This window comes from Copadichromis virginalis, linkage group LG22 (genome assembly GCF_057382275.1).
Source record: "Copadichromis virginalis isolate Kocher_CV1m ecotype Utaka linkage group LG22, C_Virginalis_male_GT1.1, whole genome shotgun sequence".
Taxonomy (NCBI): domain Eukaryota; kingdom Metazoa; phylum Chordata; class Actinopteri; order Cichliformes; family Cichlidae; genus Copadichromis; species Copadichromis virginalis.
In genome coordinates this window covers 36653720-36678474 of record NC_140638.1, presented here as the reverse complement: position 1 = coordinate 36678474, position 24755 = coordinate 36653720, and the positions used below count along the sequence as shown (strand labels likewise).

At 45.2% G+C, this 24755-nt stretch overlaps 2 protein-coding genes across 3 annotated transcripts; one reads left to right on the top strand and one right to left on the bottom strand.

The window, feature by feature from the left end:
• The first annotated feature begins 8908 nt into the window (after positions 1 to 8908).
• LOC146683828 (uncharacterized) lies at positions 8909 to 11764 on the top strand. 2 transcript variants are annotated; one of them, XM_085446600.1, is made up of 5 exons: positions 8909 to 9193; positions 9382 to 9706; positions 9956 to 10068; positions 10174 to 10350; positions 10593 to 11764. In XM_085446600.1, exons 2-5 carry the CDS (start codon positions 9698 to 9700, stop codon positions 11680 to 11682), a joined length of 1389 nt encoding a protein of 462 aa, XP_085302726.1. In that variant the 5' UTR covers positions 8909 to 9193; positions 9382 to 9697; the 3' UTR covers positions 11683 to 11764. The 2 variants fall into 2 exon arrangements, with proteins under 2 accessions (XP_085302726.1, XP_085302725.1); XM_085446599.1 differs by lacking the exon at positions 8909 to 9193 and having other exon boundaries at positions 9209 to 9706.
• A 2227-nt stretch (positions 11765 to 13991) lies between these two features.
• Positions 13992 to 22280, bottom strand: stx12 (syntaxin 12). Its single transcript, XM_085446120.1, has 10 exons — positions 22160 to 22280; positions 21565 to 21694; positions 20360 to 20429; positions 20079 to 20178; positions 17354 to 17491; positions 16075 to 16118; positions 15774 to 15879; positions 15625 to 15697; positions 14836 to 14918; positions 13992 to 14755 (listed from the first exon to the last, which is right to left on the bottom strand). Exons 2-10 carry the CDS (start codon positions 21659 to 21661, stop codon positions 14663 to 14665), a joined length of 804 nt encoding a protein of 267 aa, XP_085302246.1. The 5' UTR covers positions 21662 to 21694; positions 22160 to 22280; the 3' UTR covers positions 13992 to 14662.
• Between the last annotated feature and the right edge of the window lie 2475 nt (positions 22281 to 24755).

Here is a 24755-nt window from a genome sequence, read left to right as displayed (position 1 = left end):
GTCCACTGGTCCACTGTGAGCGACCATCTTTGAACAGAGGCGGGGTTTACGACACCAACTCTCTGCCATCTATAATCCAGTTTTGAGATCCCTTCCCAGACGCCTTAACGCCCACTCACATCCTGGGCCATCTGACCTCAGGAATTCGCATGATAAGGTGGGGCCAGGTTTCACAATGAACACACCCGAAACCCTGGCTGATTGTGACCCACACCCAGTTTCACACCTTGGCTCAGGCGATTAGAGGATCATCAGGGGGTCCTTTTGTCCCTCTGTGGGGGGTCACTCCCACTAGGTTTATATCTGGGACTCTCCACCATTTGACCTTAGAACTGAAGAAGCTTCTCGGATGAGAGGTGAAACGTCTTCAAGCAACTTAAAGAAGTCCAGACGCTTTTCTTTGCAAGCTCCTTTGACTACGATGACCTGGATGACTGAGAACCTTCACAGACATAATACCGGTATAATGTTGGGCAACAATAAGAAAATAAAATATTGCAATAGAATATGGGTAAAACGCGCATGTGCAGTGCCTTTGCTTTCATACACACATGCCGAAAAAGCATGGCAGCGACGGATGAGAAGGGTGAAAGCGGATTGAGTGAAACGGATGAACCAGAACTGGTTTGTAAAAATGCTGAAACCTCAGTGATGCGGAACTGGTTTGGTGTTTGTCCGTCAGATACACGACAAAGCACATGTTTTTGTAGAACATGCAAGCGGCCGTCGTTATTGCCGTATTTGTCGGACTAAGATGCTCTTAAATCTGGGAGTAATCTGGGTCCTAAACTCCGTATACTTCAGGTCCCAAAGTCAAACAAACACTGCGGCATCACTGAGAGTTAAAAACTGTCTAAATTCTTTCATCTTTAATAAAATGATCAGCATTGCTGCTTTACCAGGTGTAACAATTCAGTTTAACTTCCAGGCATCCATGAAAACAGAATTTATGACATTTAACGGAGTTAGAAGTTAGCAGAGAGTTTAGTTTCCACCTAAGCATGACATAGCACGTTCTGACTGAGAGATTTCTGAAACATTCAAACGTACAGCTCTGCTATCACTTCCAACATAAATGAGGACAGGAAACTAAACCAGTGACGTTTGTAGGGTTACTGAAGTTAGGCTAGCTGGTATATAATGATGTGCTACGTGCTAAGTAACTAAGTAACTAATTACTTTTGAAAACGTAATCAGTTACTAATTACTGATTACTACCTGAAAAAAGTAATCCCGTTACTTCACTGATTACTTATTTTCAAAAGTAATTAATTACTTAGTTACTTAGTTACTTTTTAAAAACACGATTTACAACCTGAACAGGTGATAAAGTGATAGATCTTTCAGCCCAATTCTACTTTTTCTACATAATCCATCATACAAAATGTAATCAAATGAAAAAGTCTCTTTTTAAAACTTGTTTTATTAGTTTTAATCTTTTAACTTTAAGCATCAAGCAAAAATTTAATTATCTGCAACATTCTCTGACTGGAAGAAATTAGTTTAACATTTAAACCTATTTTCTGCACATTCCAGCACATAAAATAAAATATTTTGTGTGTTTACACTCAGTCTTTCAAATAGATGCAAGTACAACACAGCAGAAAATAAATAAAGTCAAAGACTCAGCGGTCCTGTTGCTCTATTTTCACCTGTAAAGCAGGAGTGGTCAGGCGGAGGTTTACCCTGGTGCAGGTGTGCCGCAGCGGTCAGTGGAAGGATACGGCAGCTTCTCTGTGAGTTTCACATTCCAGCGGCAGCGTATTTGGTGCTTGCTCTGACATTTAGGGGTTTTTCGCTGTAAAAAGAAGTTTTCTTCCCACGCAGTGAGCTGCGGACGATAATGTTTTTGTCACTTTTTACGGAATCAAACTTAAAGTAAGGTCAGTACTTCCACGCTTTAAACACTGCACGCTCATACTCTCTCCTGCACTCGTTATATTATCCATTGTTGATCTGCACACAGCTGTTACCACGAACGTTGCACTCGCTTACGTCACTGTCATGAGACACTCGCAAAAATATCACAGTTTTAGTAACGCAGTAACGCAGCGTGCTTACGGGAAAGTAACAGTAATCTAATTACCTTTTTTGTAATAGTAATCCCTTACTTTACTCGTTACTCGAAAAAAGTAATCGGATTACGCGTTACTGCCCATTTCTGCTAACTACACAGCTATGTTAGCATAACAAACACAGTGAAGCTGGAGGATGAACGCTAACTTTTTTCCACTGGATAAAAGTTTTTCTTGATTTGTTTGTTTTGCCTGTCCCGTTTGGCTCTTTTGCCATCAAAATTATTGTCTTAAGGCAAAGAAAGATGCCCAAAGGATTTACTTTACCAAATTGACCATCCCAGCCTTGCCGTAATGGTCCATTTGATTCACCTTTTATTGCTTATTTCATTTATTTTCACTTGCTAAATACGGGACAGACTTGACTGGGGAAAAGAAAGAGGGAAAGAAAAACGGGGAAGAGGAACGGTGATAAAGGGTGTAGTTTGTGTGTGTGAGCACCCGTGTGTACACCTGTGAGCATGGACGTGCTTGTTTTTAAAAGGTTCCTTCATGTTCCTTCTGCTAGAGGGTGTGGGGGGGCCACAGCCCCGTCCTCCAGGGCGTGAAGCAGGTATGGAGGAGATCCAGACTCCAGACATCCAGAGGCCCCCAGAACACAAGAGACCAAGGAAGACCAACAGAGGGGCAGCCGCGCCACTGTCCCAGAAAGAGCTGAGGAGAGTCCCAGATGAGGGCTCACTCAGCAGCCGCGGAGCAGAAGCCAGGGGGGGGGGGGTTGCAGTGACGCGCCCGTGAGCTCCGCCGGCAGCCAGCTGTGCCTGAGTGACCGAGCCCCAGGCCGAGAGGCCGGGGGCACCCCACCTCCGAAGTGGCCCGAGCGAGCCCCAGGCTTCAGGCCCCGATAAGCGGCCGCCAAGGAGTGAGCCGGTGTGTACCTGGGCGCCCATCCCCGGACACAAAGAACCACCAACGCACCGATGTCTGAGGGCGTCTGCCACTAGCAGGGGAAGTGGTGGTGGGGGGAGATAGGCCTCCATACCTTGGAGGGCCTGAGATGTCCCCAGAGAGGTGGCGCCTGACACCCAACCTGACATATAGACACAGACATACAGGCACACACAGACACAGACATCCATTCCCACCCTCATGCTCTCATATGCACTTACTCCACACTCAACCAACGTGGAGACAGACATAAAGAGACGCTGTACACACGATCACACTCCCCAAGCGTACTCTACAAACCGGGTCTAGGTACCCTTGCCCCTGGAGGGGGGAACTGCACCCAGACCCAGGTGGTGTTACCCTTTTCCCTGCGGTGGGGAGAAGCAGACCGCCCCGACTCCGCAGCAGCAGGAAGGCCCCACACTCCAGACCCCAATTGGAGGGCCAACTCCTCCTCCTAGCCCCCCCGCTCCAGCAGGTCGCAGAGAATGGGGATGAGAGAAGACTCCAAACCTCCCTCCACCCGCTCATTGTAGTGTTGATGCATGTGTGTTCTAAGGTGCAATTAAAACCCAGGAGGGCATGGAGCTACCTGCCAGAGAGCAGCAGGTAAGCGCATGGTCCCTCCTGCTAGCCCTCAATGTCTACGTGTATTTAACATTGAGAGGTGGGCAACGACGCCAGGGGTGGGGTGTACACCCTGATGGTAATTTGGACTCCGTGTATCGTGCCCACCCCCAAGATCCTATATGTATGTGTAATGAGAGTGTGAGTAATGTGAATGTCTAAGTTGTGGGATAAAATTGAGACACAAGAAGCAAGAAGGGGACAGAGGGGGGGTAGCCTCCTCTGCACCCTGGTGACATACCCCTACTCCAAGGCCCTGCATGTGCGGGTAATTGTGGTGGAGCGGGAAGAGGGAGGCAGCTGGAGATGGGGAGGGAAGGAAGGGAGGGGCAAGTGACCCCTCCCTGGGGCCAGCTCCCCCACTGACCCCAGTAGGCACCCCCATACTCTGCAACCCGCCAGGGAAAGGGGGCCCAGGCCCATCTGGACCAGGGCCCAGTTCAGCAGCGCCGCCCGGCCCCACAGAGACCGGGACAGCCCACCCGACCCCACCACAGAGAAAACTGCACCCACCCCGTCATCCACTCATCTTCCAGACTACACAAGACAATAGACGCCCAGGCTGAGATCTTCCTCCACCTCTCCTGTATCTCCCCCTCCTGCAGAGTCAGTTCCTGGAGAGAGGAGAGCTCCTGCAAGATTTAACAGCCTCCCCCACCAGTTGAAGAGCCCCCCAGGTGGCTCGATGCACTGGCGGCACACTGTGCCGGGGCTGTGCCCCCATACACCCACAACCCTGGTGACACACCAACCAGGACCCAAGGCCCAGCCAGGGCCCCAGCCCAGAGACGGAGCACCCCCGGAACCCCCAGAACCCCACGCCCCTCCCGGACCCACCCAGGGGCAGCCAGGCTACCACGTGAGTAACCCACGTCCGTCAGCACAGACCCTCCCCTAGCCCCGCTGCACGCAGCCACGAGGAAACAGTCACCTGAGAGCCAACAGAGCCCCTAATTGGACATGACCGCTACCCCGGGTTGAGCCCCCCCAAGAAAGATGCCTCCGGGGAACCCCCCGACGCCCTAAGCCTGTCCCTACCCCCACACCAATCACAACAGCGAAGTTGGGACCAAACTATGACCCCCCCACCCCCACTAGGTGATGGAGCTGATCAAAGGAGCCCAGAGCAATTGATCTGATGTGGTGGCAGAGGCTGGATCAAGACTAATGTAATCTAATAGATAATTTCTATATTGGTTAGAATTAAGATTATTTTTATTTTTCCAGTTCATGAGGACTGTTTTCTTGGTTATGCATAGGGCAGTGAAAACCATATGGGCGATATTCTTTTCTGAAGTGACATTATCTAAGCCCAACAAACACACTAAGGGGGAAGCTGGAATGTTACATTTCAGATTTCGATAAAAGTTAACGTGAAGGTTCCTCATGGTTAGAGACAAATGCAATCGCATGGCAGGATGCTGTAAACGGACCAAACTTCAGTCAGGAGAACAACTGAGATAATCCATCCACAATACAAGGTTAGTCATTACAGTTTTTTACAGCCGCTAGGACACATTTCTCAATACTTAGGTCACTTTTGCAAAACTCTTCACACAATCCTCCTAACTGACCTTCAGCTTGGCAAAGCAGTTCATTTCACATTCAAAATGCACTACAACTACCAAAACACTTCATTCAGGTCTCAAATAAACTCATTCTTCCAGAACACTAGCAAAGGTTGACAGCCGACAAACACACTTTGTCACCCACAAAACAATGACCTAAAAAACACTAACAACATGTAGCATTACAGTGTTTTCTTGTGTAAAACAATTTGTATACACACCATCCACTGATACACATACAATAGTAATGCTAATCTACTCGGTCTTCTCCATTTCTGGCTGGGTCCATGTTTACATCACAAAAAAACCTATTCAGCAGTTGTCTCCTTTTGTAATGAAATTGAAGGAGTAACAGCTGTGTAGATGTTCATCTACAATGAGAATCAGCTGTGGCTGGTTAAACTGCATTTTTAGATTTAAAATATGTTTCAATAAAATATTGCTGTTGGATTTTGCTGTCTTTTCAAGTTTTGCATTGTGTTATTGTTTTGGCCATAAGTTTAACAGTTTTGAAAACAGTATGTAAGCACATGCAAAATGTCCTGTACGTACAAAGATTTTTGGCAGTTGTTGTGTCTGAGTGAGAAAATAATTCATGAAATTTGAGAGATGTAGTCATTGAATGCATTTTGTGCCAAAACAATGATAACTGGTCCTCAGTTTAGCCCACATAGACTTCGTTTTGCAAAAGTGACCTAAGTATTGAGAAATGTGTCCTAACGTCTGTAAAAAACTGTAAATATATAAAGCAACATATGGAATTATGTAGCAAAGAAAAAAAAAGATAGATAAGATAAGATCAGATAGATCTTTATTGTCACTGTTACCAGAATAATGAAACACAGTTTGGCATCTCTCCATTTGCAGCTGTAGGTTTTTACACTCAACATTCTCTGGATAGGAGAATGAGATTATAACGTTATATACAGAAACAAAGTGTCTGCAGGTACAGTCTAAGGAGGAGGATCAGTGCAGTATAAGGTGCGACGTCAGTGGTATTACACATTGAGTAAGGGGTAGGAATGCCTGTTGCTACTGTACAACTATATAAATAGAGGTAAGAATGTTGGTTGTATTAAACTATAATGAATACTGTTTATAAATAAGTACAGTGTAAGTGTCCATGAGTGTTAACAGCACAGTTAACCTTCATTCAGGGTGGAGGTAGGGCATGTCTGACAGCCTGTGGGTGGAAGCTTCTACTGAGTCTGTTTGTCTTTGACCTGATGGACCTGTAGCGTTTACCAGAGGGAAGGGGGGGATAAAAGTGAGTGTCCAGGGATTGAGGGGTCCATGATGATAATGCTGGCTTTCCACTGAAGTCTGCCAGTATAAATGTCTCTGAGGGGTGTTAGTGAGGTGCCAATTGCCCGCTCTCACGCCTTCACCACCTGCTGCAGTTTCCTCTTGTCTTCCACAGTGCAGCAGCTGAACCAGGGTGTGCAACAGTAGGTCAGAAGGCTCTCGATGGTGGAGCAGTAGAAGTTTATTAGCAGTCTCTGGGGTTAATTGGGCCTGACGCAGCTTCCTGAGGAAGTACATCGCAAGTATACTCTACATATGTTATTTTTATGTCCTCAAAGAGCCGCCCTTTGCTTTGTTATTACCAGCAGACAGGTAGTGGTGTCTGAAGGGCAGACACAAGGCTGCGAGCAGCCCCGTGCCACTGTCTGGAAGGAAAAAAACAACATAGCATGCAATCATTATTATTGTAGAGTCTTCATCTTACAAGAGAAAGGGGCAACTGTTGTTGGGATATATATATATATATGTAATTAAGAATAAAATTAAGTTGAAAAAGAATTGTTATAAAATCATTTAAAACAAGTTATACAGGGGGATACGCAAGATAGCATCTGTGGGCAATTAACCAACCAACCAAAACCACCTGCTGATCAACGCCGGGAAAACGAAGGAGTTGGTGGTGGACTTCCGGAGACGCAGACCCACCACACTGACACCGGTGAACATCCAGGGAGTGGACATTGAGATAGTGGACTCTTATAGGTACCTGGGTGTTCATCTGAATAATAAACTGGACTGGAGCCACAACACTGATGCTCTTTACAGGAAGGGTCAGAGCAGACGCTACCTGCTGAGGCGGCTGAGGTCATTTGGAGTCCAGGGAGCGCTTTTAAAGACCTTCTATGACTCTGTGGTGGCATTTTTTACAGTGTGGTATGTAGGAGCAGCAGTTTATCAGCAGCTGAGAGGAAGAGGTTGGATAAACTCATCAGGAAGGCCAGCTCTGTTCTGGGATGCACCCTGGACCCAGTGCAGGTGGTGGGAGACAGAAGGACTGTGGCCAAAATAACATCTGTGATGGACAGAGTCTCCCACCCCATGCATGTAAATGTTGCTGCAGAGCTGCTTCAGTGACAGACTGCTGCATCCTCGATGCATGAAGGAGCGTTTCTGCAGGTCCTTCCTTCCTGCAGCTGTCAGACTGCACAATCTGAACTGCTCCCAACAAACACAGATGTTTACATCTGCGCTGTAACTGCAATAAGTTAGTTAATTAACCAATTCGCACTACAACCTGGTTTGCCTCTTACCTGTAATTATTTTTATTTAATTTAATAACTGTACAGTACTCTCTGTTTATAGTAACCATTGTCCTTAATGTAAATATGTAAGAAAAATTGTGTATGTTTCTGTTCCGTGTCCTGTGTCCTGTTTGTTTGTATATTTGTCTTTTTGGCTGCTGTTACAACCAAATTTCCCAGGGCAGCTGTGGCTACAACCGTAGCTGCCTCCACCAGTGTGTGAATGTGAGAGTGAATGAATAGTGGCATTGTAAAGCGCTTTGGGTGCCTTGAAAAGCGCTATATAAATCCTATCCATTATTATTATTATTATTATTATTGACCAATCAGCTGAAAGGAAGAAAAATGGGGTCAAAATTCGTACTTGTAACTTGAAACTTGAGTGCAGAGTTTCACATGTATTGTTTGGCTAAGTCCACACACAAGTCTTTTTTACACACACAAATCCTGATTTACAAGTACAAACTATTTATGACCACAATTTGAGCCTATAAACATGAGCAGAGACACAAACATGAGAGGGATTGTCAGTGTTAGTTCACTGACAGACTCACAAACTAATGTGCACACTTATGTCTGCACTTTGGTTTTGTTAAATACGAACACAATGACAGCAGAAGTGCTGCCACGTGTGGCCTCACATGAGATGACAGAGCCAGCAGTGGTTCACAGCTCGTTTGAGACCCCTGAGCTGGGGTGAGGGAGAGCAGACAGATGGCAGAGCTCCAGTGCTTTATTTGTACTGCCTCCTAGTGGACGACAAGAAGAACGACTGAACGAACAAATATAGAAAGGATTCATGGACATTATTGTAAAAAGTTGAACACTTAAAAGGAAATTCTGTTACTAAGACTTCATAAAAAATATTTATAATGATCGATTTTATATGTGGAGGACACAGACAGTCAGCGGTCCCTAACCCCCGGGCCACGGCCCGGTACCAAACGACTCACAGACCGGTACCGGGCCGTGAGAGTTGAGGCTAATAATTAACTCGGTTTCCCTGGGTCTTTGCCGTGTTGTAGTTGTGTCTTATTTTGAAAGAAAGGTTTACACGTTACCATAGCGACCAGAGCGCATTAAGGAGGATGTTACTCTCAGTCTTGACTGGCTAATAAAGTTACACCATTACACAGTTAATTCGCGTTTATTGTTTACAAAATACCACCGTTTTTGTCGTATCATGTTATTTTGTTGCATTTATCCGCCACACCGTGAAAATACTGTCTGACGTTAAACCGGCCAGTGGAGCAGCGAAGGTTGGGGACCGCTGCTCTACAGCCGTAATCAATCCCGGCCCTTTCAGTTGTAATGAGGCTTGCTGTTTACGCTTCAGTGCCAGGCAGTCAGCAACAAGGTGATCCTTTAATAACAGTATTCACCATCATGTGGACGTGAGGGGGTCTCACGACCAGACTCAAGCCTCGCACGGCGCAACTCGACATTAACGTCACCTTGTGTTCATTTACGAACATCATTCATCTCTCGGGTAAGGATGCTTAAAATCCTCCAATAGCATTAGCTCACGAGGTGACTCATAATCATCATTAACTGTCTAATTAGTGGCCTGAGCTGTAAAGCAGGGCTGGGAGAGCTGCGTTCACATGTTGGTGCCATACTCTGCGCCCTTCTCTAAACAAACGCTTCTTATAGCAAAGACACTGTCCTTCATTTCAGCTAAACTTCCACTCGAAGACGTTCAAACGATGCCTGGAGCGCAAAAGACCGCAGTACTGCCAGGTGGGCGTGTCTCAGTAGCTATGCCATGAAAACTACACAGAAAAGCCGCACGTGAAGTCAACGCGAAGCATGCGCATGCGCCACGGCCAAAGGCGCTGAACGTTCGAACCGACGTCACGTCAGGTCCCCTGATGGTCAAAAGTACACAACTATCCAGATCTAGTGTGAGGACGGAGAGTGAAAGATTGGAAAAAGTGATCATTTGTGCAAAGCTGTCGCCAAAACGTGAATTCACGGACGAGATTGTGGAAACATGAACGTGGTAGGGCTCTGAAAAATTGATCAGACCACCTCTCATCAATATTTTAGACATTTTGAAAATGCAATAATTGCAATGATTATATGTGAGAAGCTTAGTGGTACTGGTGGACTAACTGTTACAGAAGCATCCAAAATGAGCACCAATACTGTTTGTGCAGCTGTGACAAAAACCTTACATTGGCTGCTGGTCTAATTCTTGTTATTTTGGATGTGTAACGCCTGCTCCCTGACATCTGTCTGTTCTTTCTAGATCCCATTAGATGAACGTGCTGAACCGAGGTGCAGTCATCTCAGCGTGCCTCTGTTCAGATTTGGAGACATTGAACGATGCCTCAGAAACTATTTAGACGATTTATCGCTCAGGTAAGTCACAAGCTCAAAGTCAGCGAGACAGTTACCAGCATACACAGACATATTCACTGGTTACAGGTTTGTTTCGCTCAACCAGTCTCAATGTTTTTCTTTCAGACAGTGGACGGCATTAGCCACCGATGACGTCTCCTCGGATGTCGTCGACCTGCTGACCGAGATGTGCCGAGCACTCATAGGGCACATTAGCACCGTAGTGTATAAAGTCATACGCCGACAGGTTTCATGCTGCCCACATAACCATGATCGTGGAGACAAAGAAAGCTCCGCTGACCGGTAAATCTAAAGCTTGCTTTATCAAACAGTTTCATTCAGTCTTTCTTCTTCTTAGACGTTTTACATGAGATGGTTCATCGGGTAATCCTGGTGACGGAGGGGTTTTTCAGAGGACACAGCATTGCTTCATTTACATCACGTGTGAAGTCGTCCATGTGGTTTCTTTTAATGACGCCTGTAGATTTGGACAAAACAGTGATAGTGTGGGAAGATGACTACGTTTCTCTTCTCTCCCTTTTCAGGATGAAGGTTGAACCTCTGCTTGATGGGTGCAGTGACTGCAGGGTGACAGAGGATGATATTCAGGCCAGCCTCAGAAACATCTTTCATTACTGCTTCGGTTGGGTCTTGGGTTTTGGGCAACGGCGGTCTTGTGACTCAGACAAACTACTGACTTTATTTTCAGTGTCGATTGCAAAGAACGTAAACTCAGCCCTGAGTCGTATCACAGGGTCCACGTCCTTGCAATCAGATAGATCCACATCCCCAACAAACTTTGTTGGGATGGTTCACAGTGTAGCGAACATTTTAAAGGACTTTACAAAGACCTTAGCTCCCCCTTTTGTAGATGGTGAGAGTCGCAGCTACAGCATTGTTGACTCGCCAAACTCTGAGGAAGATGACGACTTTAAACCAGAGTCTGCAGAGACTTTTAAAAGCACACAGACTCCAGCTTGTGTAGGTGAGGGAGATGTGGGTAGCGAGGGCAACAGTGATGCATTTCAAATCACTGATGTCCAAAATCTTGACCGTGAGCGTTCAGAGAGTGAAGAAAAATGTAGCGACGCCCCGCAGTGCTCGTCTGGGGCGCTTCCTGCGCCCGCAGAGACCGATACCTTTCTCATATTGTGTCTTGCAAATTTAGTCGCTCACGTTTCTGAGAAAACACAAACAACTGCTGTAAAGCTGAATTTTCAGCAGATAGTGACTGATATAAGAGAGAAGATTGGGGGAGACTTGACTCCTCTAAAAACTGTAAAAAACTTGTACATCATAATGTACAAAGACCTGTGTCGCATATTTGGATCCAAATACGTGCTTCAGTTTGTGATGGAAAAGGGTGACGCGACTTTTGTAGCAGCCGTTGTGGAGCTATTAAAAGCAGAGCTAAAAGCATCGAGCGGCTCCGGTCACGCGCTGAGACGTTTAGAAAGTAACAAAAGCGTTTCTCCAGCCAGTGAGAACAAAACGCAACAATCTGCCAGTGAGGACAACGCACAAAATGGATCCACAGGTTCCCAGAAAGACAGGCCGAGAAACTGTGTCGTTAGGGCCCTCGCTTCTTTTTGTAGATCTTTGAGGAGGCTGTTCAGAAACAGAGTGACAGCGTGATTATCTTCATAATTACTCACAGAATTTGCTTCTTAATTTGGAAATAAAATGAGCAGAAAATGACACAAATGTGTTTGTCAGATCATTTAATTGTTAAATGTGTATAATGGTTTGTAGTCTCATCAGTCACAATGTAGAGACAATCGCACAAACTCGATTTAGTCAGAGCACTTTGAGTTGGTTTTGTCATTGTAGGTTAAATGTAGATATTTATTCTAGATATTGGGCACAAAGGCGTCCTCAGCTCTGTAACAGAGAGGTGTTGGCTCAGTGTGGAAATGTCCTGATGACATCAGTACTTTTGATTCTAGCCTGACTGATCAAGTTCCAGTTAAAGGGTTTTGACTGTCTTGAGAGACGGCACATTGTAGACAGAGACATATTCATAACTGTAAAACTCAAGAAACAGTCTGAGGCTACGTTCACTCTGCAGGTCTTGATGCTCAATTCAGATTTTTTGATCAAACGCGCTCTAGTGTGAACGCTCAGAGCGGCCGCGTGCACAAAAGAAGACGTCACACACGACGCTCTGTTTAGACCCAGAGCAACAGGATGTGTGACTGATGGCCTTAATGTAAAGACTTCAGACTTCACGTTTCCCAGTTTTGCTTTAAGTTATAAAGTTTTGTTATTTACATTTGTCCTAATAATGATCCTTACTGCTGTTTCAGAGGAGCGCTGCTTCTAGCTGCAGATTTCTGTCAGAATCTGCAGATTATACAGTACAAAGAAAATGTTCACGTTTCTCCAACGCTGTCTTCCCAGCAGTTTCCCTGGATAGAAGCGTTCACCATGTCGGGCGCTGATAGTCGGAGTCTGTCTTGTGTCGGTGACGTAAAAGACGGATTTAATGCGACGTGACCGTCAAACAGCAGTCGCTTTCTAAAACATCGGATATGTATCGGATTCAGCACCACATACCAAAGTGACCCAGATCGGATTTGAAGATATCGGATTTGTGCCGTTCACACCGTCACACCATGATGGGATAGATCAGGGGTGCCCAATCCCGGTCCTCGAGAGCTACCGTCCTGCAGCTTTTAGATGCATCCTTGTTCCCACACACCTGAATCAAATGAATGGCTTGTTATCAGGCCTTTGCCAAACATGATGGCATGCTGAAGAGATCAAACCATTTGATTCAGCTGTGTTGGAGTAGGGATGCATCTAAAAGCTGCAGGACGGTAGCTCTCGAGGACCGGGATTGGGCACCCCTGGGATAGATGGTCGCAGAGGGTCAAAGAAGTCGGATTTGATGCGCTTTCCCCTGCAGTGTGAACGCAGCCTAATTTGTGATCATCTATCGCCCACCTGGGCCTTACACAAAGCTTCTGTCTCTCAGACTTTTTATCTGATCGAGTGCTCAGCTCAGATAAAATCATTACTGTGGCTGATTTTAACATTGAAGATTGTTATCATCTTCAATGCCCCGTACCAACATAGAGCAGCTACCTGAACACTACGAGGTCGATTATCTTGTTAATAATTTTGCCTCCTCACTACGTATGACTGTAGCTCCTGTGAAAACTAAGGCCTCAGATCAGAAGTATTTAACTCCGTGGTATAATTCTCAAACTCAAGCTACTTTCAGCACCATCGATGTTCATTTAGACTCTTTTTCTCCAGTTGATCTTTCTGAGTTAACTTCAATAATTACTTCCTCCAAACCATCAACGTGTCTTTCAGACCCCATTCCTACAAAACTGCTCAAAGAAGTCCTGCCATTAATTAATGCTTCAGTCTCTAATAATCAGCTATGTACCACAGGCCTTCAAGCTGAAGCGTATCCCAGCTGTCATTGGGCAAGAGGTGGGGTACACTCTGGACAGGTCACCAGTCTGATGCCAGGCTACCACACAGGCAAACAACACCCATATTCACACCAATGGGCAATTTACAATGACCAATTAACTTAACCCCATTAACTGCATGTTTTTGGACTGTGGGAGGAAGCTGGAGTACCTGGAAAAAACCCACTCAAACACTGGGAGAACATGCAAACTCCGAAAAGCTCCGGCCAGATTGTGCAGTCAAATTTAGCTACCGGGGACCCAGCAGTCTTCGATTCACTCTGAGAGCAGCGTGCAGATGATTTGGAGAACTTGAGGAAACGAAAGGATTCAAATGATCACCTCTTGCATTTCCAGACCCATCTATCAGTTTTCAGTGATGATGCTGACAGAGTAACCAGACTCAAAGTCGGAATGATTTCCTTCACTAACTAAAGAGCAACTTTCCTTTTCCAACAGCTGTAAATCAAGTAAAGCTGATGTGTACAATCACAGAGGGAAACATACCACAGAACAGCAAATGTTTAAGACATTTATTATCATACTGTCAGGGTTCATAGAAATCAACTTAAAACACTTGATCTGAAGGAGCGATTATTTACCATTCTTGATGTTTGAACTAATGCAGAGTTGAATTCGACTTCTAATATTTTCAACTTTGCTTTTACAACATGTACGATTTAACCATCGCTGGCATTACCAGTACGTTGTGCCTGTGAAGACAAGGAACCACAGCAGGATACAGTTCTCCACACACTAGACATCAGAAAGGGCCACAACATGTTTATGGACAACAACAAAAACCCTAAATATCTTCAGTTACCCAGACGAGCTTGTGTGCATGTCTTTAAAATAATTTCCAACAATATTTTTGACATTTGCAAAACAGTGAGAGCTAGTGTTAGTGCAGTTAATAAGAAGAAATGTATCAGTGACGCTAATTTAGGAATCTCAAGTCTGGAATCGCTCCCCTGCACCAACCCAGTCCTCGTCCCCTAAATCACCTCTTACAGTTTTAAAGGAACACAAAGGCTTGCTTACTTCAGATAACTACAATTCCCACATCGACAAGCCCTTTGTAGACGTGCTGCACTGTTCTTGGTGCAGGGATGAGCCTTTTCTTACTCTTCTTTTGATTCCAAGCAGGTGGGAGGGGACTGAAACGATTACATTGGCTGCTTGACATCGGCTCATTTGGACGCCTGCCAGATGATGATGGCGAGTATGACGAGCACGATGACGCAGCCCATAACCAGGATGCAGATCTTCTTCCGGGACTTTTGCTGCGATAAAGACGGGACAGCAGGGTTATGGTGAGGGTCTGCGCTGAATGACGCCACAGAGTGGTGACCGACACACCCACCTGATAGTAAGCAGCTCTCTGCAGCTGCTCTGTTCCTCGTTCTACGTGAACTTCAGCATTCTCCACGTTGGCCTCGATGCTATCTGCAGGGAGACAAAAACAAAAATACACCACGGTCAGCTGGGAGCTGCCCTGGACATGTGCTGCCTGCAAAGACACGATTTTTAGTTTGGTTAACTGGTTTCTTCAAACTGGGAAGGGAAACAAAAATCTAACATTGAGATTTGAGCTCAGGTGGATCCTGCTTCTGCTGATTTGACTCGAGTCCACTGGTGGTTGACTCGGTTGGTTGGACATGACTTGGAGTGTCATGTCTACTGTGTGTCTACTGTCCTATTGCTGACAGCGCACGTCAGAGCGCAGACCAAGCCAAAACGCCCGGGGAAGGTCTGCAGACCTCAGGTTTCTATGGAGGCGCAGATCTGGGGAAGGGTCCCAGTGAGGTGCTTCAACATAGTCCTGAACAGAGGCCGTGGACACCTGTGTGCACGCTACTTTGGGTTTTTGTTTGTAATGCAAGTGGAACATTTTCAAGTGGAATTTACTTTATGGGTTATTGTGTGTAAAGATGTGAGGTGGAAACTGATGTTGGAATGAGGCTGTGACACCATGTGCTGTGAATGTTTTGTGTATGTTGGTCAGAGAGGACGGAGCTGCAGGCTGAGCATTCTGGGCGGAGCTGAAAAGGGAGCGAGTGTCGGTTTTTAAGGAGGACAGATTATTGATATAGCAACTAATTAATGGTCACTTCACAGTGATGGGAACGACAACGTTCCTGTTACTACTTACCAATCATCTCTCCCTGGTCATGAATCATCACAGCCAGGTCCTTGAAGATCTGGTTTACATCCATGATATCAGACTGTAAAGACACAGAGATTAGCTGAGCGCTGACGGCAGCGTGCTGGATGTGGATTATAGAGCGAGCCGAGCATCACCTCCAGCTGTCTGATGTTGGTTTCTCTCTCCTTGATGAGCTCCAGGTCCTCCTCCGTGATGACCGCTTCCTCCGTCTGCGTGGTCATCTGACCCCACTCATCTTGGCTTCACATAACATAACAACATTTCAGTGATCACGTGACCAGCTGAACAATGTGTGTAAAGATTAGAATTGGACAGATTTATTCTTTCTCCTCCATCTTCAGGCAGACTCCAAATGGTCTTTCTTTTTAAGTGACACTGCAGGTCTTCATGACACACTTGCAACAGATGTCAACCATAAACAAACAGGTCACTTACTTATCAAAGGACACAAGCTTTTCATCCCGAGAGCCGTCGTCAGCCTAAAAGAGAAGGAAAAATTCAGCACCGTCAATGCCAGGGTTGTTTTTCCCTCTTTTGTTTGAAGATAAACGACCAAAAGTCTGAATGCAGAGACAAACTTCAGGCTAGCAGAGAAACATCTGATGTAGAGGATACGTTTTGTGCTGTTTTTCAAGTCATTTCAACTCATTTTCTGGTCGTTTTTGGAAGGTCGGTGGTTCCTGACTCCTTCAATCATAATTGATTATATTGATCTCTCTCATTTTCCTTATATCAAGTTTTTTTATTAGTCATTTACACTCTGCAGCCAAACCCAAAAGTTTGATTCTGGAAGTTTTCAGTGGAAGAAACGTTTCAACATCATCATCATCAGGTGACGTCTTCAGTCTCAGCTGACTGCAGGTTTCAATCTTATAAACAGGACATTTGCACAGTGACTGAAACCAGCCCACTGAAGGAACAATGGGCTGGGAGGTCAGTTCCTTAATCTTAATTATGCAAACTCTCGTTGATCAACAACCTCTGATCAGTGGCCATGAGTCCCATTCACAGAGAGTTGGGGAATGGCTGCAATCACAGCATTGTAAGATGGTGACAGATGGACCCTTAGGCCCCTCCTCCATTCAGAGATGGTCTTTCCCTTTACACGTAAATGGCCTCCTTGACTCCGCCCTCAAACCAGCGTTCCTCCCTGTCCAGGATGTTACATCCTCATCATTGAAAGAGTCCACTGGCCTGTAGGTGTGCATAGACTGCAGAGTCCTGGCCTGACGACGTGGCTCTTGGAGGAGCCTGAACCAAAGTTCAGACCATGCCATCCAAATGTTGCAACATCCCAGCATGCTGCTCTGTCTGGGTATCCTGTCAGTCACCTGCTTGTGGTAAGGCAGCTCTAATATCCTTTGTGGCGTGATGAATAACAAAGTTCAGCAAAGCAGTGGAGCTACAGCTACAAACTGAGGCTAAACATGAATGCATGGAAAACTATCAGCCACAGTTGCAACTGACCCATTATTCCCACTGCGTGTACCGTGTTCCCATATTTGCAGAGCTGTCTGTAAGGCCACGTTTGTGATATTGGCTGGATTCACTTGTTCTCAGACAGTCTAGAGTCTTACAGCATTCATATGATTCATAAAGTGGATGCACTGCAACACTTCTCCAGAACCATCAGGTCACATGTTTGTAAATCGAGGTAGCGGGTATTTATTCTGATGATAACTGAAACTTAAAATGACGGCTGTGTCACACTTACCGACAGGCGAGACCCAGCTCTCGCTCGGGCCACCGACTCCTTCTCCTTCTCGGCCGCGCGCCTCTGGACTGCTTGGAAGTTATTGAGAGCGGCTGAGAAATCATTCATCAGCCGGTCCCTCTGGATTTTTTGTTGTCTCTGGACACAGCGGAGCCGAGGCACACAGAGGGCAAGAACCCAGTTAGAAAGACATCATCATGATAACGACAAACATTCCTGGCTTCAGGAAATATTTCAGTTTTGCCGTGACTGTAAACTCTCTCTGAGGACTCTGAGGTGACTTTACTGACTTTCATTTAAAGCTAAAATGTATCAGGAAATTAATTTCACAATTCAAACAAACTACTAGCAGAATAAACAGATGATAAAGCAGATATCTGAAGCACCACGTGCAGCGCAGCAGACGGTAGAAGACTGGAAATATAAGCAGTAAAATATCCTGATTTTGAAAGCAAAACTATGTCAGCTGTACTTGTGCCATTTGTTAAGCCAACAAGTTTGTTGTGTGCACAACATCAACATGATCAAATTACTGGAACTGAGATTTCAAAACTCTGCAGCTGTTTCAAAGTCATTTTTACATCACCACACATGAAATGTCAACGAATGATGACATACTGTACACACTGTGTGTGTGTGTGTGTGTGTGTGTGTGCGCGCGCGCGCGCGTGCGTTAGGGCTGCCACAAACGGTTATTTTGATAGTCGACTAATCAGATCATCATCCATTGGACGTACAGGTACAGCTTATTGCACCAGCAGCATCTGCTCTTATATAACTATCATTAGCTTACAGCTTTAAGTGTTTAAGGTGCTAACTACAAATAAAGACAAGATGATAGTTTATTACATTTTATTGAAATTTGCAGATTGTTTCAGTGAAGTTTAATAAACTCCTTCTATCTAAAATATAACAGGACACCGGAGTAAACTCTGAGCATCTCTCACTTCTGATAATCAGCTGTGTGCTTGATGTTTATTCAGCTGTGTAAAAACTTTAATCTCAGCCAAACCGATTTACTCAGCAACAAATAAAAGACTGAAAAAAGCCAAACAATAACATTTTAAGTTATCTAAGTGACTCATATATCATGTTTAACCTGAGTAGCGAAAGACGCGATTTGCGGGGAGTCCGGTGTTCTCACGGCTCTAGTTAGCCTAGTCCCCGGCTCGCTATCGAGCTAGTGGGTAACAGACGTCTCCGAAAACGTCGGAGCGCTTTTGAAAGTATGTGGTGTTCTGATAAACTGAGCAGATATTTGAGGTTTACACAGCTACATTCTCGCCTGAAAATATGTTAAACGTTTATTTTGTGACCCAGAAAGAATAATAAGAGTAACATTAAAACTAACTAGCTGCCGCCATTGTTGGAAACTGAGCTTGTCACTACCCGATCCGTACCCCGCATGCGCAAAAGGTGTCTACTGCCGGTCGTAGCGTTTTACGATAGTTATGGGTCAGAGTATCTGTTAAGATGTTAAGAATAATAAGTATATCTTAAAATGTTTGCAATAATGAAGCATTTCAGTACAATGTAGACAAAAACGAGAAATAAAAAGAGTTACGGATCAGGACTCCCCGATCCGTACCGCGCATGTGCAGACGTTTTCTTCTTCTTCTGTTCGTTTAATGGCAGTTTACTCCCCAGTGTACGAGGATACCGCCACCTGCTGACCGAGCGAATAAACCCTATTATAAACTGAATTATCGTCATTACAAACGTGTGTTAAATCTGATTTAGCGAAAGTCGAGTGTGTTTATGCTCGTCTGTGAGGAGAGGATTGTTGGAATAGTGATGATGATGTGCGCTATCACTGTCAATTGTCAGTAAACACTTAATCCGGCTGATGAATCTTCACGTGACACATTGCTAAGTCAATATTATTAACTCTGTAGTCAGGCGCCATTCTTCTTATTTTACGGCGCTGTTGTTCAATCGGGGGACGCTCTCTGTTGAGGAGAAAAGCGTGAATTTGTCCATTGTTTAAATGTCCCGGGCAGTCGAAAAGGAGGCAGAGCTGTTGAGAAATGCTAGGAGCTAACTGGGCGCTAACCGTACCATTCAAATATATTGAATGTTGGCAAAGAGAGGAAGTGACGTAAGATTTGCGCATGCGGGGTACGGATCAGGTAGTGACGGGGCTGGGCTGCGCTATGAATTCTGGGACACAGCTACTTCTTCTTCTTCGGGGTTTAACGGCAGCTGGCATCCTTGTACATGCAGTGCTGCCATCTTCTGTTTCAGTCCGTTATTACACTCTTAAATCCTGCTACTTATTCCTGCGTCTTTCAGGATCTTACAAAGCTTCAAACGACGCATCGACTATTAAATCAGTCGTCGACGATTTTGATAGTCAACGTAATCGTGACTAGTCGACTAATCGTGGCAGCCGTAGTGTGCGTGTGTCCTGAGCAACAATACTGGAGTTTTTCCCTGTATGCTGACTGAAGTTCCAATTAAACCAAGTGTATCTGTCAGCATCACTCAGCCTTTGCTGTACGAACAGGCTCCAAAGTCACACTTTCAAACTTAGTGTGCATATTTATCTCACAGTTTGACATCCTCCACTGTTAGGTGGCTGTAGCTCAGGAGGAGGAGCAGTGGGAGCCTATGAATGAGTGTGAACTTTGGATGGTGAATGAGGCATATTGTAGTGCTGTGACTGTAAGCTATAGAAGTATCAGTACAGTGCTAGTTTCATTAGGACATGTAAACGAGTACTTACTTGCTCTGAAGGCGATGAGGGCAGAGGGATTGATCCCAGCTCTTTCAGGTGTTTGTTGGTTTCTTTTGCCAGTTGGTTGGTGTAGTGTTGCGTCTGCTGCCTGTGAACACCAATAGTTCAAACAGCAGGTCATCTTGACCATAAGACCTTCTAATAATTACACAAACATTTCATATGGGACAGTTTAACAGAGTCGCTACAGCGTGGCAGCGCTGGCTCTGAGAAAATGAAGGTGACTGAAAGTGTGTTTGTTTAGCAGAGGAGATGATATCGGTACATACAGCCGATCCTGCAGTTCACTGGTGTCCTGTCTGGTCCCCAGCTGGTTCACCATGGTCTTTATCTGAGCCGCTGTCATGGGAACACAATGATAGCGCTCAGTTTTGGAAGAAAAACATACAAATGACACAAGAAAGAAGCTGCGCTTTGTTCCTGGTAGTTATACAGAGATGATGTCATCTGTAGTCATCACAGTTTGATGCTGCTGCTTAATGTTCACATTTGTGTCAGACATCATCATCATCATCAGTGTGACCTGAAACAGAAGCTGAGGGATTTCAGAACACAAACATAAGCAATAATATAAGGAAGAGAAAAGTACCCAGTGATGATCTGGCTGTTGTGTTCAATCGCTTGTACAGTTTTTCGGATGTATTTGGGTGACACTGCTTAAAGCCTCTCACAGCAAATAAAGGACACGCCTTAATTTGTGAAATTGTTCGTTTTTTGCTCGTGTGCAGACTTTGTGGGGAGGTCCGGTCAATTTAATCAATGCAATACTTTTGTAAATCTTTCCCAAAATATTACAATCAACATGCAGTAGGACATTGTGGGCATGAACATGTATTCCTGGGATTTTCAATGAAAATCCTGCTGCAGCTTTCACATGACTCAGTCCACACCTTGTCAAAGGCAACAGGAAGTGTCGAGGAAGGTGCCACTGTTTCAATTAAGTTATAATATGTTTACACAGTGGTAATAAAGAAAAAAAGCCAAGCCTCGAACACTTGTGCCCAAGGAATGAAGCTGGATGAGAGAATAAAGTGTGTGAGGTCGCAGGAGGTAAACAAGCTCAACACAAATCCAGCTTTTGTGTCATTCCTTCTCACAACATAAATATTGTGTCATGTTATAGTTTGGATGTCCTAACAGTGTTACACGCACTAATAGAAACTTCTGCTGCACAGTATTGTGGAAAAAGCTGAAGTGAAAGCCACCATAGTAAACCAATAAAACAACAAACAACTGTAACAAACATGTGAGCTGTAAGAACAAGAAGCTTTTTAGTCTAAAAACAAGTTGGCATTTAAAAAGCCTGGAGCAGGGGTGACACACATGTGTACACGGACACACAGCTGGAAGTCTCTATGCTTTTTTACTACTAGTTAAACACCCCCCACCTCAGAAACACCCATGTTCTTATATGGGCCCCTTTCTCTGTCACAGCCACGTCACACTGCCTTTTCAAAGGAAGTGAAGCACTTACTGTTCTGTGTGATCTTCTGGATGTTGGAGCTGCATGTCTGTATCAAGGTGCCGAAGTCCCGTGGGACCGAGCGGCTCTCCGCTTTACCGTAGGACATGTTTGTGATGGAGCCTTGGACCTTACGCTTTGGCTGCAGAGAAACAGAGAGGGATCAAACCGAGTCGGTCTCACTGTATGACAGCTCCTCGGTGAGGTTCTGGGGTTTGTACAGTTGCATGTCTCAAAGTCCGGGTACAGTGACGGCAGACCGGAACTGAAAATAACGCCACTTAGTCGGAACCACAGCTGTTAGCTTGCTAATGAGTTAGCTAGTTTATCCGGGCGTGTGCCAGCCGGTACGCAGCCATATTTGGGAACTTAAGCTCTTATTAATTTGGTGTGTTCCTAAATCACCAAACCACCGAGTTCATCGGGCTTGTTCTGTTTATCTCCCGGGTGTTACAGGCTGCTGGGCAGGCTCGGCTCCTAGCTTCGGGACACTAATCTGTCAGCTGGCGGTTGTTTCCGGTAACACGGTGTGATTATCATAAACAAGACAAAAAACAACATGGCGTCACTGAGGCTTACCGTGGAAAAGAAACCAGCCCATACTTACTTATGAAGCTGTCTCAACGAACACATAGGCTGGTAAAGCTTCTCGTCCTGTAGTAAATAGCCTGCTCTTCCTGGTCCGTGATATCACTGCGTCACTTCTTCTTCTTCTTGGAGGTTGCAAACAGCGAAATGGTGCAATAGCGCCACCAACTGGTGTGGAGTGTGGACCAAACTCCCTCATCAAGCAAATTAGTCTGTCTTAAGTACAGAATGGTGGACTTTTGCCACCTCTGCTAAACCATCCATCATAGTAGGGCTCACTACAAATACACCCTCCACCCACTCCACCTGCCTGCACTCTGTTTGCTGTTCACTCTCTGTCTGTTGCTGTGGATGGTTGACCTGAGGTATTTAAACCACCTTCACTCCCTCTCACCCACACATTCCTCTTCTCTCCAGAATAAACAATTATCTGTTCCACTTAAATGTTTCCCATCACCAAACATATCTTAATGTCAGACAAATATAATCAATCAATCAATCAATCAAAGCTTTATTCGTCACATGCAGGTTGCCCTGCAGTGAAATGGGACCCCCCCCCCCCCCCGACCTTACACATATAGCACAAACATTACATGGGGATACAGGTCGGAGATTGGTAGAATCAGAGAAAAACATTGAAATGTACACTACAGTGGGGAAAGTACAAGAGGAAAAAAGAGACCCCTACTCATGCTGTGCTTCCATGGTAGGACAGCATGAGAACAGGAAACAAAAAAACTCCTTTGCACAAAAAAGCACATAAATGTCCACAGCACAACATTGTGAAGACATGACAAGCCACAGGGGTGGGTGGGGGGTGAGGAGTAATCCGAAGAAACACAGCAGCCACCCTGCACAGCGCTACCATTCCAGCGCGGCACACAGACCCGCCGTGTTCCCTCGCCGGAAACAAGCATCGAAGGCGTTGGAAAGGGAGGGGGGATGAGTGAGTGCCTATCAGTGTAAGTGTATGTGTGTACGTGTCCATAGTTCAGCGGAGACAGTGTCCTTCGCTCTATCAGGCTATAAGTAGAGTAAATACAGCACACTGGTTTTAAATGCTGACCTACCATAATTTCTCATGAAAGGAACAAACACCAGGCCTCACTTGCCTCAGTTTAGGTGTTTGTTGACGATCGTGGCTCAAGTTTTGGGAGTTCATCTTGTAATCGGAAGGTTGCCGGTTCGAGCCCTGGCTCTGACAGTCTCGGTCGTTGTGTCCTTGGGCAAGACACTTCACCCGTTGCCTACTGGTGGTGGTCAAAGGGCCCGGTGGCGCCAGTGTCCGGCAGCCTCGCCTCTGTCAGTGGGCAGCTGTGGCTACAATGTAGCTGCCATCACCAGTGTGTGAATGTGTGTGTGGATGTAGTGTAAAGCGCTTTGGGCCTTTTACCATTTGTTTCATGTTTTAACGAATTCAGCTGAATTCAGTTCAGTTTTATTTATATTTATATAATCTCAACAGCATGATGAAATGCAGAGTGGTGTATAAACACGTGAAAACAGTGAGCGAAGAAGAAACACTCATGGAAAGCCCTAATGACCTATTTTAACATAGCTAAGGAATATTTCAATGTAGCCCTCCTGAATCCAAACTGGAAGCTGGTTCCACAGAAGAGGGGCCTGAAAACTGAAGGCTCTGCCTCCCATTCTACTTTTAAATACTCTAGGAACAACAAGTAGGCCTGCAGAGCGAGAGCGAAGTGCTCTAATAGGGTGATATGGTACTACAAGGTCATTAAGATAAGATGGGGCCTGATTATTTAAGACCTTGTATGTGAGGAGCAGGATTTTGAATTCTGGATTTAACAGGAAGCCAAAACAGGAGAAATCAGGAGTCCCACTGCAGCTGATCAGATGAAGGTATTTCAAAGACATCTTGACAATAATGAATTACAGTCCAAACAGGCCAAAGTAATGTTGTGCAGATCATATATCTGGTGAAATATCATATTTAATTGTGTTACGTGTGACAAGCATGTAAAACAAAAGAAATCAGGAGGCGGGCAGATGCTTTGTCACCATGAGTGGCCCTCAAACACTTCCTGTCTGCTGTCCAATCACGTCCAACTAAACAGCTCATTTGATCTTTCTTTCATTTGGCTACTAGTCTTTGCTTTTTAAGCGCACCTTGGAGTTTGACCCTGGAGTGATGAAATGTTTCTGTGGAACCGTCCTGCTGCTCCTTTTACATCTTTTCTTTCACCTTTGGGGGCCCGACGTCCAGCATCCAACAAACTGTTAGTTTTCTAACTGATTTTCTTGTGTTCCTTCTGAAAGCACACACTAAAACATCAACATTTACACACAATGTGAATTTCCATCCACCCACTTCTGGTTATCCAATACACACCCTGGATATACCCAGTCTGGACCAATGCACAGAGACAGACGACCATTCACACTCATGGGCACTTTAGAAGCACCAATGAACCGAACACCTAGCACAGAGTACTGCAGCAACTCAGGAGGAAAAATGATGCGACGAGCTAAGTTTGGGGCAAGAATGCAGCACAGAGTGAAACTGCTGTGGACAAAGTGAAACACAAGAGCAAGAAAGACCAAGACAAAGGAATAGAGGACAGCTGTAGGAGCTGTGAGCCATGAAGACAGCA